General features: G+C 41.0%; 1 protein-coding gene across 6 annotated transcripts in view; it reads left to right on the forward strand.

The window, feature by feature from the left end:
* The window catches only part of TNS3 (tensin 3), a 255871-nt gene that overhangs the window by 94563 nt on the left and 144658 nt on the right, over positions 1–16650 (forward strand). For 4 of the 6 annotated variants that reach the window (XM_035549804.2, XM_035549805.2, XM_035549813.2 and 1 more), the window contains one exon: positions 6015–6053. The exons of the other annotated variants lie outside the window; for them this stretch is intronic. In XM_035549804.2, coding sequence (XP_035405697.1) covers positions 6015–6053 — 39 coding nt within the window. The remainder of the gene's footprint in view (positions 1–6014; positions 6054–16650) is intronic. 6 annotated transcript variants of the gene reach the window in all.

A 16650-nucleotide genomic window follows, 5' to 3' on the forward strand; every position in this document is an offset into this window, starting at 1 on the left:
GTAGTTAAATGGTTAAGTTGTATGCCTTTGAAATAGTAGTCTAATAGTGTCAGATTTGGACTTTGAAATGCAGGTTTGATAATATTTGGCTCATTCTTTGAAGATGGCTCTTCCTCCGGAAGATCACTTGCTTCTGTGAAAAAAAAGATGAAAAATAAGGGAAATACAAAAAAAAGGTGCATCTGGGAGTGAAAAATGTACTGACATGTAACTATAGGATATCCAAGAAAATGGCCTCTTATGAAACAGTGGAGGGCACTGGTTGTGTCTCCATTAAAACAAGCGGGGATATATTTTACTTCCTTAGTGCCAGGTATCATGCCATTTGTTGACATTTTTTCTTGTTTGAGTTGACATTTATCTCATGTTGTTCAGTTACTCATTAACTCATGTGACCGGTGTTACAATTGTAGGTAGGAAAGTTACCCACAGATTCATTGGAGTCAGAATTCTTCATCAGAGGGATTATTTTAAATCTTCTTCCACAAGTACAGGACTTTTTCAAAGCAAAACTTGATTCTGGAAGTATCACACTAGGAAGGTGTTTTCATTCAATATGTGTTATGTATACAAGGACAGGTGGTTTGGCTTTCAGATATTTACCTGGTTATATGTGGGTAGACTAATGTGTCTATATGCATGTGTGTATCTGGGCATGGAGGAGGTACCTATTTTTAAAAAACACACCGGGAATTCCCAGATTCTGTTTTTTCCTTTTTAATAAGTGAACATGCAGAAGTGTAGAGGCTAAATGTATCTTGTTTGTGCTGAACTACTGAACTATGAAATATTATAGTAATGTATCCAGTATCTTTTGTTCAAGAATAAAGATACTATTATTGAAAGCTGACAAACTTGTTCATTGTAAATGTTTTTTTTTTTTCAATTAACTGTAGCTTCAGCAGGGATTAAGAAAATCTGAAGTTTGTTTTGCACAGTTGGTGCACTGTATGTGTAAGTTTTTAAACCAGTGAATGAGGTGCTTACACATTTTCTTTGATCTCCAGATTTGTATTAAATTGAAGTCCTGTGATTTTGCTTTTCAGTTGTATACTTTTCCTCTAAATGCTAATTTTAGCACATCTCAAGCCTTTGCAAACCAGGAAATAGAATTAGGACAACTCATATAACCTCAACTCTGGTTGTCTGGACCTCATGATAGCCTCCCTGTGAACACGTCAGCACTTTGCTTTTAACCTATATCTGAATTAACAGTAGAACTTCTTGAAACTGCTTGTTAGAACTGAAATCAGGATATTTAACTGTTTTCCTTCATCTGAGAAGAAATACGCTATTTGTGCATGTGCATTCAGACAAAAGGTCTGTGCACCTGGGGTGATTCAGTGTGTCTTGCGTTAAGTCAAGTAGCTAGAAAAGAGTAGCAGCACACGCAAGTCTGGCTGTGAATAATGCATTTGAGTGGTCTGCAGTTTAGTGACAACATAGTTATAAAAGTGTGCAAGGGCAAAGAGGTTGCTGTATACACTGGGAAGGGTATTACGTGACTGTTTGGTAGGCCCAGAGTGGTACCATCTCACATGGGTGTTGATCTTTTCAAAAACAAAGCAACGGTGCAAGACCTGCAACCAGAAGAAAGTGGAGTCTATCTGTAAAGTCAGGTTACTGTACAGGCATTGTAGGCATAGCGAAACTCAGGGAAAAAATAATTACAGAAGTGTCGACCCTTTTATGTTAGCTCCCATTTTCTCACAGCCCTGTGTTTGGGTGAATTGCCTGAATAAGATGCTACAGATCTGCCAAAAAAGATCTGTAAAAGTTTTTTTTTTTTTTTTTTTTTGTCAGCGAATGTCCCTAGGGCTCTTGTGTCAGAATAAAGGGGCTTTTTCTTAGGCAGTGAGTCAGCTGTAATCATTGAGGAGGTTATAGGAGAGCTGTATTGTGGTTAGTCATGGGGAAGTAGATACTTGATTCTTTACCAGAGTTTAACAGCAGAGAGAAGGGATAAAACAGATTATATTTATGTGATCCAGTGATGACAATTTTGTTCTGCAGCAGTTCCAATTATTACATGAGTGTGTAATATTTTACCTATAGCTGAGAATTAGAAGTGTATCTCTTTCACAAGTAAGGACCCGTCTGTGGAGATGCCAACCCTTCCATGCTGGTGTTTAAAAGCTATTTCCGAGAGTAAGACCTGAGTGGATTGTTCTGGTGTAATCAGGTTTCCCCTTTTTTTTTTCTGTGCTGCATGCAGGACTAGATGTGTCTTTTTATTCTTGCGGTTTGCTGGTGTGTCAAGGCGCAGGAGCTCTGCACCAACTAACAGCAGTCTGTGAGATTACAAACCTACTATGGTGTCCACTCGGCAGAGGGCTCTACTCTGAAAAGGCTGTGGTGACCCAGACGCAGGGCCTGCCCAGAGACGCGGCTGTTCAGGCCGCTGGCTGCAGGGAGCGCCTGAGCCTGCCACTGCTGGTGGAGGGCAGTGGGGAGACTGCCTGTGCTCAGGTGGAAGGGCTGCTCGTCATGGTGGCTGAGCTCAAGGAGGTGGAGAGACTAAGGAGCATCAGGGCGTGTGAGCAGGAGATTGCCTGGTGGAGTTAACTCCCTTGCATGCCAGAGAGAAGGGCGCCAGTGGGTGCCCTCCAGAGGGTGGTGGAGCCCCTGCCCTGTCGCTGTTGGGCAGAGGGAGGAAACCAAAAAGATGAGGAGGGCTGGAAGCGAGTCCCAGTTCAGGGTTATGGGCAACCCCCCTCCCTACCTACCTCTCTTCCCCAGGTGCCCCTCCATAATAGGTTTGAGGCCCTGGATCTTGAAGGAGAGGTAGGCGAGGATGTGGTGGAAGGCCCACCTATGAGGTCATGTAGGAAGAGGCAGTCAACACCGTGCCTCAAGACTGCCTTCAGTAACAAAGAACAAAGGATAATTGTAGTAGGAGATTCCCTTCTGAGAGGAACAGAGGGCCCAATATGCAGAGTTGACTCTCATCATAGGGAAGCCCACAGTCTGCCTGGAGCCTGGATCAGGGATATCACCAGGACACTCCCCAACCTGGTGCGCTCGACAGACTGCTACCTGCTACTGATCTTCCAGTTAGGTGGGGAGGAAGCTGCATCCCGTAGTCTGAGGGAAATGAAAGAAGACTTCAAGGCCTTGGGACGGTTAGTGAAAGAGTCTGGGGCATGAGTTATTTTCTCTTCCCTCCTTTCATTCTCTGGTGATGACATGGGATGGAATAGAAGGATCCAGTCCATAAATGCTTGGCTATGTGACTGGTGCTACAGGCAGGGCTTTGGGTTCTTCGATAATGGCTGGTTTTATAAGACACCAGGCCTGATAGTAATAAGTGGGAAAGGTTTATCTCACAGGGGAAAAAGGGTTTTGGGACAGGAATTAGCAGGGCTAATTTGGAGAGCTTTAAACTAGATCCGAAGGGGGATGGGGTTGTAGCTGGGTTTGCACTGGTGGGGCAGTGCTCTAGCAGTGATGAAGACCAGGAGGCCTCCCACCCCCCTAGGGTGAAATTGGTGTGCTCAGCTCGCTCCCTGAAGTGCCTGTACACCAATGCATGTAGCATGGGGAATAAGCAGGAGTTAGAAATCCATGTTCAGTCAGGAGATTATGATCTGGTGGCAATTACAGACATGTGGTAGGACAGCTCACATGACTGGAATGTGGTCATGGATGGGTGTGTCCTTCTCAGGAAAGACAGGCCAGCAAGGCGAGGTGCTGGAGTTGCTTTTTACATGAGAGAGCAACTACAATGTATTGAGTACTGTCCAGGGGTGGATGAGGAGTGAGTTGGGAGTCTTGGGTGAGAATTAAGGGGCAGGCTGGCATGGGGGATACTGTTGTGGGTGTCTATTACAGGCCACCTGATCGGGATGAGGGAGTTGATGAGGCCTTCTACAGGCAGTTGATAGCAACCTTGCAATTACAGGCCCTGGTTATTGTGGGAGATTTCAACTACCCTGACATTTGCTGGAAGGCCTACTCAACCAGCCATCCGCAGTCCAGGAGGTTCCTCCAGTGCATCGATGATAACTTCCTGATGCAAATGGTGGATGTGCCGACTAGAAGAGGAGTGATGCTGGATCTTGTCCTCACTAACAAAAAGGGACTGGTTGAAGTGGTGAAGGTTGAGGGCAGCCTTGGTTGCAGCAACCACGAGATGGTGGAGTTCAGGATCTCATGTGGCAGGAACAGAATACTGAGCAGAATTGCACCCTGGACTTCAGTAGGGCCAACTTTGGCCTTTTCAAGCAATTGCTAGGGGAAATCCCGTGGGCAGGGTACTTGAAGGTAAAGGGGTCCAAGATAGTTGGTTAGCATTCAAGCACTGCTTCTTCCAAGCTCAGGATCAGAGCATCCCAACAGGTAGGAAGTCAAGAAAGGGAGCCAGGAGATCTTCATGGTTAAACAGAGAACTGCTGGGCAAACTGAAGTGGAAGAGGAGAGTCTACAGATCATGGAAGGAGGGGCACGCCACTTGGGAGGAATATAAGACTGTTGTCGGAGGATGTAGGGATGCAGCTAGGAAAGCTAAGGCCTCCTTAGAATTAAACCTTGCAAGAGGGGACAAGGACAACAGAAAGGGCTTCTTCAAATACATTTCAGATGGGTGCAAGCTGGAACATAGGAGGTTCCACTTAAATATGAGACGAAACTTTTTCAGAGTGAGGGTGACAGAATACTGGAACAGGCTGCCTGGGGAGCTGGGTTGTGTAGTCTCCTTCTCTGCAGACATTCAAAACCTGCCTGGACGCGTTCCTGTGTGATCTGATCTAGGTGTTCCTGCTCTGGCAGTGGGATTGGACTAGTTGATGTTTCAAGGTCCCTTCCAATCCCTAACAATTTGTGATTATGTGATACTTTTTTATTAATCCAAGGATTATAAATGACATGACAGGCTCCTGCTCTGTAAACCACTCCATGTACTGTGCCTTGAGAGCTGATAGGACAGGTCAATTCCTTAGAGAAAATTCCCTTTGTAGTTCAGGTGTTGTAGAGTTTTTGGCTCCCCTCTGCTGTCTGAGAGGTGAGCCTGTCCAGAAGAGCTATAAGTGTAAAATTGGACACATTAAAAGAAATTGCTTTCCTTGGGGTTAACCTCAAGGTACTTGTTAAAGTGAGCATTCTTGGTTACTATTACTGAAGCTCATCTAAATGGAGTAAATTGTAGAGCCACAGTCATTCAATTATATGTGTGATGTCTGAGGGTGCCTGCTGTATGGGCTCCCCATACATGTAGAAAGAAATGAATATTTGCTTTCCCTAGATTGTTACATAATCCTAGTTGGTCGTGCTTTTCCTTGCTTTCTTTTTGTTTTTGAATATTCAAAGTTCTTTTTGTGATGTATATAGAACATATTAAGAAGTGTTTGAACTTCAGGGAACTCTACATATTTATTCATATGAAGTTGACTTGTTGCTGTATATGTTGTATGAATGTAAGTATTTTCAGGTGAGAGAGAACATAATATATATCTACTTGCCTCAAGGCCGATGTGACTGCTTGCAATTTTATGTCTCTGGGTCTTTGGAGCCAAGCCTCTGAAATTATGTTAGTCCACAAAATATCTGTTCTACTTGCCCTGCTCAGCCCACATCCCATAGCAAAATTTATCACAAAGAAAAGATGCTGGGAATTACTGATTTCTGGACTCATTAAAAAGCAGAATAGTTATTTACTAATTAGAACTGAGATGATCTTGGAAGAATGCTGCAGAGGCTGGGTAGTGGTAGTGAAAAAAGCCATTCATGCTTCCCTGCATATGTGACCTGAAGGAAGGAATTACCCTTGTACCTTTTTTCACTGCTTACAGTATGTCAGCAAAGCACACAATATTTATTAACTATTCCGGGAGTTGAGGGAAAGCAATGTAGCCAAGATCAGCCATGGACACTCCTGTTCTGCACCTGGTCTGCTTAGTGCCCCCTTTGACTCTGCCTAGATTTGACAGTATTTGAGGGATCTCAATAAATAGATTTAGGTCATTTGCAAAGGAAGAATCTTTTTTTTTCCCTTATTTTATTACTGTTTTTTGTTCTAGGTGGTGACACCTTGCTTTCTTCTGAGCAACTACGAACTGGTAAGTATTGTTGGCACTAGTGATATCCATCAGTTTTTTTTAGGTTATAGGTTAGGTTATTCCTGTAGCTGTCTATAATTTCTTCAGTACTGTACCATCCACTTTCCTCTTTGAGGGCACAGCAAATAAAAGGTCTAATCCTGAAGCTTATTAGTGTGTGTCCTATCCCATAAAGCAATTGGGTTATTTTACTGAGCATTTTGTAAGGCATTTAAGGATTTGCTAGATTAAGTGTTTTCTGCTGTTCAGGATTCTTCCTAAAATGAACTTGTTGGTATGTCCATGATGCAGTGACTTGTTATAGTTGTCCTTACTACCTTATTTCCTTTTGTCTGTGTGTGAAACAAACAAACAAAACAACAACAAAAAACACACACCAAACACACACACAAATCATGAAACCCACAAACCATTAATTGTTTTAACGTGTAGATGTCTCATATCAGTTTGAAAGTGCAAACAGGATCATTTGGTTGGGGCCTGTATTTTTTTTTGTTTTGTTTTGTTTTTTGGTGGCAGAAGAGAGGAAATTTAGTCCATGCTTGCTCAGGATAGGAATTAAAAAAAAATGATAGGCCTTTTCAGGTGGGAGTAATTGAATTTGGTTATTTTTAGCTCCTATTAAATACTTCTGGAGGATGTTATATAACTGTTATTTATTGAACCAGTGCTGCACCTGCTAGTATCATTTCTAGAAGTAGGCAGTCAACAGCTGATTTCCCAGAGTCGGCTGAGAACTCTGTATTGTAGTTATGTGATGCAGCCATTGGTAGTTAGGAATTCTACATCTCTCTACATCTCATTTCTGCCTTGATATGTGAATTGGGCAAGTCACTTTGCACATTTTTTGTCTCAATTTCCTTCCTGGCAAAATACAGGTAAAGATGTTATCTAAAAAGGTGCTATAAAAGTGTTGGTTCATTCTTTTCTTAATTATTGTCTTTTAAAATAAAGGCTGGAAAACAAAATCAGCGATTCATAGTATTATTAGTAATGTGAATACTAATGTATAGAAGGTCCTTCCTAATTTTGACCTGCCGCTTCTATGAACTAATGCATACCACAGTCTGAGGTTTCTGTATGGCACTACTGCTAAAATTGAAAGTAGAGAAGCAGCCCTTTCTTATGTCTGCAGCTCACAGTATTAGATGTATGTTGTCAACTGTGGTTACTCATTGTTTTGTGTTGTATATATAACCTAAATATTGATTATAACAGGGAAAATTTGTCATTGTGATTCAGCAACAATTTTAAATCTGCAGCAACTTGTGGAATATGTTACCAGTCATTACCATCAATAACTCCAGTTGAAGATGTTTTATGTGAACAGTGAACATGGGGCAGTGCTGGTTAATCTGGGTCTAGTGGGTTTATGTGACAAGGTTTTGTTAGAGGGGGGCCATAGGGGTCGCTTCTGTGAGAAGAATCCAGAAGCTGCCCCATGTTAGATAAGGGCCCTGCTGCTGGCCAGCGCCAAGCCCGTAAGTGATCTTGTTTGTGGTTTTGAAAGCATATTTAAAAGGGGGGAAAAAAACAAGCACCAAAACTGCTGCATAACAGCAGCTGGGAGAGCGAGGAGTGAGAAACAGCCCTGCAGACACCAAGGTCAGTGAAGAAGGAGGGGGAGGAGGTGCTCCAGGTGCCAGAGCAGAAGTTCCCCTGCAGCCTGTGGAGAGGCCTGTGGTGGAGCAGGCTGTCCCCCTGCAGCCCATGGAGTACCATGGTGGAGCAGATTTCCATGCTGCAGCCCATGGAGGAGCCCCCAGTGGAGCAGATGTATATGGCCTGAAGGAGGCTGCAGCCTGTGGAGAACCCCTGCCGGAGCAGATTTTGGGCCGGACCTTTAGCCCGTGGGGAGGGGACCACACAGGACCAGGTGACCTGGCAGGAGCTGCAGCCCATGGGGGGCCCAGGTTGGAGCAGCGTGCTCCTGATGGATGGATCCATATTTGGAGCAGTTCTTGAAGAGCTGCTGCCTGTGAGAAGCCCCACAGGATCAGTTTGAGAAGGACTGCATCCCGTGGGAGGGACCCCACATTGGAGTAGGGTCAGAGAGTGACCATGAAGGAGCGGTGGAAGAGAAGTGCTATAGACTGACTGCAACCCCCATTGCTCTGTTCCCCTGAGCTGCGTGGGGGGAGGAGGTGGAAGAGGGTGGATAGGGGAAGGTGTTTTTAGTTTCTTTCCTTTGTTTCTCACTTTTCTGGTAACAGGCAATAAATTTTACTAATCTTCCTACTCTGAATCTGTTTTGCTTGTGACAATAATTGATGAGTGATCTCCCTGTGCTTATCTCAACACTTCAGCCCTTTTCATCGTATTTTCTCCCCCTTTCCCTTTGAGGTGGGGGAGTGAGAGAGCAGTTGTGGTGGAGCACAGCTGCCCACCTGAGTAAAACCACCACAGTGGGCCCAAAGTACTCTGTGACCTGCTGGTGATTGAGCAGTACTGATGGAGAAAGTGGCCTAACCTGTTTTAGTTTACTGGCAAAGATGAAGCCAGAGATTTATTTGGTCTCTGAATTAAACATTCACTAGTTCTAGGAAAAAAAAAAGAAAAAAAAAGCTGGAATTCTATTTAATATTATTGCAGGCAAAACTGTAGGTGAAATATATTTTCAGAGCTGGCAACTGTTTGAGCATATTTTCCTTAGAGTGCAAGAGCTCTCTATTCCCATATGTAATAAATCAAGCAGGGAAGGTAGGAAACTAGCATGGCTGAACAAGGCCCTGCTGGTCAAACTTAGGCAAAAAAGGAAACGCACAGCTGGTCAAAACAGGGCCATGTGCCCTGGTAAGAGGACAGAAATGCTGTCTGGATGTGCAGGATCAGGAAAGCCAAGGCATTGACAGAACTAAACTTTGTGAGGGATGCAAAGAATAACAAGAAGGGATTCTGCAGGTACATTGGCTGCAAAAGAAAGACTAAGGAGAGCATACCACCTCTGACAAATGAAGGCGGACAACTGGTAACAGCAGATACAGAGAAGGCTGAGGGAGGTACTTAACTTCTTTGCCCTGGTCTTCACAGGGCTTCCCACATCTCTTGAGTCCCCAGACCTCTAAGTGGGGGCTGGGTGAGCAGAGTCCCTCCCACTGTAAGTGGGTCAATGTTGTGGTCAATGGTTCTATGTCCAAGTGGAGGCTGGTGACAAGTGGTGTTCCTCGGGGGTCTGTCTTGGGTCTGGTACTGTTTAATATCTTTATCAACGACATAGACAATGGGATCCAGTGTAAATTCAGCAAGCCTGCAGATGACACCAAGCTAAGTGGTGCAGTTGATAGCAAAGAAGGAAGAGATGCCATTCAGAGGGACCGGGACAGGCTGGCGAAGTGTGCCCATGTGAACCGCATAAGGTTCAACAAGTCCAAGTGCAGGGTGCTGCACCTAGGCTGGGGCAATCCCAGACGTGAGTACAGGCTGGGAGAAGAACTCATTGAGAGCAGCCATGTGGAGAAGGATTTAGGGGTTCTGGTGGACGAAAGGCTTGACATGAGTCAGCAGTGCGTGCTTGCAGCCCAGAAGGCCAACTGCATCCTGGCCTTCACCTGGCTTCTTCCAACACACATCAAAAGAGGCATGACCAGGAGGTTGAGGGATGATTGTCCCCTTCTGCTCTGCCCTTGAGAGGCCCCACTTGGAGTACTGCATCCAGGTCTGAGACCCCCAGCACAAGAAAGATGTGGACCTGTTAGAACAAGTCCAGAGGAGGAGGGCCATGAAGATGATCAGAGGGCTGGAGCACCTCTCCTATGAAGAAAGGCTGAGAGAGCTGGGGATGTTCAGTCTGGAGAAGAGAAAGCTCCAGGGAGACGTCATTGCGGCCTTTCAATACTTAAAGGGGTCTTATATAAGGGATGGAGAAGGACTCTACTCGGGTAGACAATGATAGGACAAGGGGCAATGGTCGTAAACTAAAAGAGGATAGATGTAGATTAGACGTTAGGAGGAAATTCTTCCCTGTAAGGGTAGTGAGGTACTGGAACAGGTTACCCAGAGAAGTTGTGGATGCCCCATCCCTGGAGGTGTTCAAGGCAAGGTTGTATGGGGTAACCTGATTTGGTGGGTGGCATCCCTGCCTATGGCAGGGGGGTTGGAACTAGATGATCTCTGAGGTCCCTTCCAACCCAAGCCGTTGTATGATTCTATTTTCATTATACACTTATTACTGAGAGTGAGATTGACTGGTGTGGTTTTTTGCTTTTGATGTGACATAGTTACATTCTTAGATTAGGTATTGTGCTATCTGTTTAGTGAAGAGTTCTGTTGTTCTGAAGTAGGATCATCTGTGACCATATTAGCTGTAAGCAAGTTCCTGTATTTTGACTGTAGAATATTGAGAACATGAAGGACGAGTAGTTGAGATCTTTGGATAATCGGGAAGGGCAGTACTGTGGTCAAAGTAACCAAAACGTTTTTGCATTGCAACTTTCTACTGAAATGTGGATTTATACTCATTCATTCTAGACAAGGAATTCCAACCTTTTAGTTCTCATATAAATAAGCAATACATATGCCCGCTCTAAATTACTGCTACATATAATTAGCCACTTGCCTGTATTGCTGCTCTTAATGTGGGTTATAGCAAGAACTGTAGTTAAACTCTGTGTCATGGCTGCTAACTGTAGTTAAACTCTGTGTCATGGCTGCTGGAAGACTGTTGAAGACTGATGAAATTCACAGATGCTCTTTTTCTTCAGAATGTGGATTTTATTGATTGTTTTCAGCTTGGATGTCTGTTTCCAAAGAGATCCTTTCTTTTCATTTCTCATGAGTCATGTATCTTGAAGCTTTGTAAGGACATCAGGACCCTCATATATTAACCCAATGCAGCTGCTGGGAACTTCATGTGCTAAAAAATAAACAAGCTGCTATGTGTTCAAATACTGCTTGCTTTATGTTGTCACATACATTCTTTTGACCAGAGAAAGGGGGATGATTTTAGTCCTGCTTTACTAATTCAAGTCAAATATGTAGCAAAATAAGAGCTATTCTGATGCCCTTCATTTTATTTCATGGGTTATTTCTGACTATAGACTTTCATGGCAGAGAAGTGTAGGAAGACTGAAATATTTAAATAAATAAATAAATTAAAATGCCGTGGGCACTGTTTTTGTATCCAAAAATTGAATTAACCTATGTAACAGTTCTCCTAAAATTTCTTAAAAATCAAAGTTGTCAACTCTGTTTAAACAGACTTTCTGGAACTGTTGGATCTTATTTTTGAAGGATAGAAAATAAGATCAACAAATTTTCAAAATTTCAATATTTTTAAATAAAAAAGAATCCTAACATGTTTTTTTAAATCTTGTTTCTAATACTACAAAAAGAAGGGAAGGCATAGGTCCTAACCTTGAAGCTCCAACTTCATTTTTCATTTTATTTATTACTTAAAAAAGATAAAAATAAAAGAAAAGCCAAAGAATGATATTATTTTGAGGTCCTTTTTTGATTCTGGGAAGTATTCCATGACAGTTTAAGATGCATCAAGAGAGTAATAAGTTTGTCTCCTCTACTGATTTTTTTCATCCTGCATGGCATGTACTTTTAAAAAGAATATAGGAAATGAAATCTTAATTCCTCAGAGGTCCATCACATATCCTGCTGCATGCCTTGCATTAATGAAATATGATGCGAAGGCTTGAACCTCTTAACATGATACAGATTCTTATCTTAAATTGACTCTGTCTGTTGAATGGTCCTTATCACTGCATGACTTCTCAGTTTTAAGGCAGAGTTAAGTAGAGATCTTTACCAGAGAAATTTCATGTTTAACCTCTACACCATATTTTCTTTTTTTTTTTTTTAACTGCTTGCCAAAAAGTTCTTCATAGCTGTAGTGCTGCCATTTAAACATCACATTTCATAACCAGCTGTTGCAATATGGAAAGATTAAGAGGACACTTTCCCAGCTACCTATGTTTCATTGTGACATCATTTAAAACTGAATTTTGTTTAGCTATCTTGCTATGGTAGAAGTTCAGTCATGTTGATAAAAGTTGGGGGGGAAAGATGGGATTCTATTTTTCTTTTTTTGGTTTGTTTGTTTGTTTTGCTTAATTCTGTTTTCCTTGTTGAAGAAGTGAGTGGTGGTATCACAAAGGCAGCTAGGTGCCTTCATACTAATTACATATCTCATTTTTACTTGAAATGTGAGGTAGTGTAGAGACTCTGATATCTTCATGTATAAGCGAAGTGTGGCAACATTTTCTAAGATGAAAGTGAATTTTAGTGAAAATGCGTTATGATACAAAGGAGAAAAAAACTGAAACAAGTGTATATGGGGAAAAGAAAGGAGAACAGAAAACAGGAAAATTCAGTATTGTAGCAGTTTGAAAGAAAATAAGTTCCTTTTAGCAAAAACCCTTCTGTTCTTTTTTTACCATGGTGACTGTTGAGTGCAATTCTCCCCGGATGCTTTGACTGAGAAAGGTCAGTAGACATGATAAAGTGTATTTTTATCCTTATCACATTCGTTTCCTTTTTACATGCATCTTCACAGAAAAAAAAAAGTGAAGCAGTCTGTTCTTCCCATGGAGTACAGCCCATTTCCTGTTAATGTGAGCTTGCAAAAGATTTTCCGAGAAATCTGAGGCTGAATTACCATATGCCCTGTTGGGAAGGCCTGGGCATGCAGATGAAGGATTGCATTCTCCAGTTTCATTTTAAGTGGGATCTAAGTACTAGAAAATAATAAGATTGTTAACTTGGGTTAATCAGGTGTAACCTTCAAATATCCTGCAATATAGTAACAATGACTAAGCTGAACTGGGAATTGACATATGCAACTACTTTGCTCTGCCAGCTGCAGTTTTGGTTTTTGGCTTAAATCAGTAAAAGGTTCGCTGGAAAATTGCATCAAGTGGGTTTGATTTGTGGTATATTTCAGTAACTTATGGCTAATTCATTTCTGGGTTATCTTTTTTCCTTTTTCTTTCTTCTTTCAGGCAAGAGAGTGGAAATCTTAGGTGTGGAAAACTAGGAAAATAAACAAATATTTACTGGGATTCTTTTCCCCATTTACTACATCTAAACTTTAGCTCACAGGACCAACGAAGTGTACGCAAATCAAGCATGATACACACATAGCAAGCATGATCTGGTGGAGATAAAGGACATGTAAAGTGTAGCAGACCTTCCTTTTGCTATCATCTTTCCAGCCTTCTTTCCTCAATCTCACAGGAACAATTCTTCCAGCAAGTGTTCCAGGCTGTAACTGTCTGGCTCATGAAAATGGCTGTACATCATGGAAAGAGGAATGCAAAAGTACTGTGCTGTTCTATAGTTTGTTGATAAAGGATGGGAACATCTAGTGGAGTTTTTTATTTTTCCTGTTCATTTCCTACTTTGTCACTGTCCAGACCCATAATGCCTGTGTCCTCATGAAAAGAAATAAGTGGACTCTGGAGAAACCTATATGGAAATAACATTTCTCTACTTTGGTTATACAGCTTTGCTGAACTGATGAGTAAGCAAAGGTGCAGTGATTTTTTTTATTGAACATAAAATTAAAATTTGAGCTGAGATTTTTCTTCCTTTCGGATTTGTTAACCAATAAGCTTTTTATTTTTCTTGATTCGTTAGTGCCATATTCTCCCAGTGCCATAGGTAGCAGAAGCAGGGACTGATGAGACACCTTTGTGACAAAACCTGTGAGCTGCTGTCTGAATTGAAACACTTGACATGATTATTTTTCAAATGTTTTTGAATTTACGAATCTCCAGAAGGGGTTGATGTGGGCAACTGTATGTTGCATTTGTATGGGTTTTATTTTTATTCTTATGTTTCAGGTGCTTATTAGTCTAAGACCATGGACCACACAGGTCTGCAGAGTAGGGGTTAAAAACAGAAATTTAAAGGGCAGTCAATGACTTGTTCATAAATAAATTAGCCATAAAAGAGACAGAGAATCAAACTGTGAATACAAAAAAAAAATTGCAAAAATAATTAAAAGTAGTACTTATGATTTGAGCTGTGCAGTGTATATGAGATTCAAAAACCAGTCATTATATTTGCCAGGAGGGAGAGTGCGTGTTGTTCTAGGAATATCAGAAAATTACGAGATTTAATAAAAAGTTGAAATATGAAGTTTTGTTCTAATGCACTTTGTTTCAGGCGCTGGTGTATATCCAAAATGAAATGGAAATCAGCCTTTCTTTGAACAAAGACAGTCTGCAGGGATCTAGGAAAATGTGTGATGTTAATATTAACACAATGAATTTCCAAAGAGTTGGAAAGGTTTGGTTGTTTCCAGAGCCAGATTTGTTTGCTTGCTTATTTTCTCCAAACTGATTCCTAACCTTCCTGCTGAATATGGTACTCCCAGGGAGCAGAAGCATCTGCTTTCCAGAAATGTGATGTTATACACCATGTCAGCTAAATCCAGCAGCATGATGTTCTTGCAAGGCATAATACACTTCTTTCTTCCTTTCCAGTTTTATTGTAGCTACAAGGAAATTAAATGTGTTATCTGTGTTTCAAACTCCTCAGTGTCATTAGTTTTCAGTTGTCATAGAAACTTTTCAGGTTTGTTTGACTTTACTAAACAGCAAATAGGTTGTGTTCGACAATGCTGTAAAAGGAAAATGCATGCTCCAGAGTAGGTTTCTTCTGTTCTTCTTCATAATTTTAGTTTCACGTGTAGTTTGTACTGAGAGTGACAGATCTCATGTCCCTTGTGAGTTTGCTTTTAATTAATCTTTGAAAATGCTTTGTCTACATTGGAATGTGTAAAGTGAAAGAGGGCTAGCCATGCCTAAAGAGCATTCCAGACAAACATTAATATATATATACATATATATTTTTTTCTTTGTTACTGTACCACTAAGTACTACAGCGCAATGGAGCACTGGTATCTGTCTTTCAAAAGGAAACAACAAATTCAGTAGCATTAATTTCAAAATTAAATTTTCTAATAGTCATGATTAATTTTAAAAAGCACAGGTATGCGTGGACCCCCATTTTCAGACAGAACTGTGAAGCAAATGAATATGATCCCCTATGTTAAACTACTGTGCTTTGTCCAATTATTTTATCATATAGCAGTGGGTCATGTTTATTCATTGCTTAACTAATCTTCAGTCTCTAGGATGCCATTCAATTTTAGTTCACTGTTATGTCAGAAGTCATGCTGATTTAATTTGCTTTATGTTGATGTTTTCACATTGGCTCAAAAATTTAGCTTGCTTTTGATTCTTCTCGCAACGTCATTAAATGTTGAGAGAGGTCAAAATTTGAGGCTTTCCTGTAAAAATGTCACAATGCTACACAGTAGATTTAGGGGAGGAAGGGAGGCAAGCTAGTGTTCCATTGGTTTTGAGGTGTCTTGAAAGTTGAATTCAAATGAGAAGTTTTCAGGGCAAGATACCCTTATTGATTAGCTAAATATTAACAAAGGTAAAGAAACTCTGTGTTTTGAATGAACAAGGAGGGTAGAGCATCTCCTGTGGCATACATATAAGGCTGATGGGTGTTCCCTGTTTATACTTATTAAAAGGAAGATTTTTTTTTTAAGTAGCAGTATCATTTTATGTTTCGTTTTAATGGCTTTATTTTTGCTTGACAAAAGCAATTTTATGGAGCTGTTGACAAGAATCTGAGATTTTTTTTTTTTGTGATAGGAGGGGAAGACAGGATTAAAAAAAAAATATTTATTTATTTTTGGAGCAATTTTTGCTCACTCCATAGCAAATATTTTTTTATTTCTAACCACATGCATCTAATTTCCTTTGAACTGTCTGTATGGCAGGGTGAGGACAAGAATGCTTTGCCCTGTTTAGTATTCTTGAAGTGCCATGACTGGGAGGTACACAAGTAATGCACATTAGCTATAAGATGTTGTCATGATGGTGTTAAAGGACTTTATATAGAGTCAAAGTTAATGGCTCCACTTGGAGTTAATGAGATGTGGAAGGTGTCTAACGTCCTGTTATTTTTGATTTGTGGTATAACACTGGGAAAATCATTCCATTAATATAGGTATCAGTTTATCCATGGAGAATAATAGTAACATTTCTCTTCCTCTTACGAGTGGTATTAGGGAAAAAAATACCAAAATGAGACCTAATGAGGTACTGTAACTTGCAGTCATGTTTTCCATGTGATGGTGCAGGTATTTTGCCTATTGCACTGTGTTTTCTGAGTGGAAAAGAACTGAGGAACTGGAAATGGTGTACCTGAAATGAATAGGACTCAAGTCCTGTTGAAGTATATGGAGAAAACTGGAGTAGAAGGATGTGGGAAGGAGGGGACGACTTTCACAATTTTGGTATGGAGTTTTTAAGATCATAAGATTTTGTTTATAGATTTTTTGTGTTTTGCATTACTTTTCTTTCACCTGCATATCCTGTAGTCTTATGTATATGGCTTGTTTGCCATCTCTTTCCATTTTCTCTTTCAGGGCTAAAAGACGAGGAGATTTATAATTGGCACAGCTACGTCTTAGAAAGGTCACACCATGCCAGTGTAGAAAGCAATGATAATGTCTTAAGAAAAAACGTCAAACTTTCACTGAAACCTTTAGAAATTTGAGAAGTAGCTCTTCCATCATAACATGTCTGATACTCTTGGTTAACATGTTTTGCTTGGACATGAGAAT

Source organism: Cygnus atratus, chromosome 2 (genome assembly GCF_013377495.2).
Source record: "Cygnus atratus isolate AKBS03 ecotype Queensland, Australia chromosome 2, CAtr_DNAZoo_HiC_assembly, whole genome shotgun sequence".
NCBI classification, from domain to species: Eukaryota; Metazoa; Chordata; class Aves; order Anseriformes; family Anatidae; genus Cygnus; species Cygnus atratus.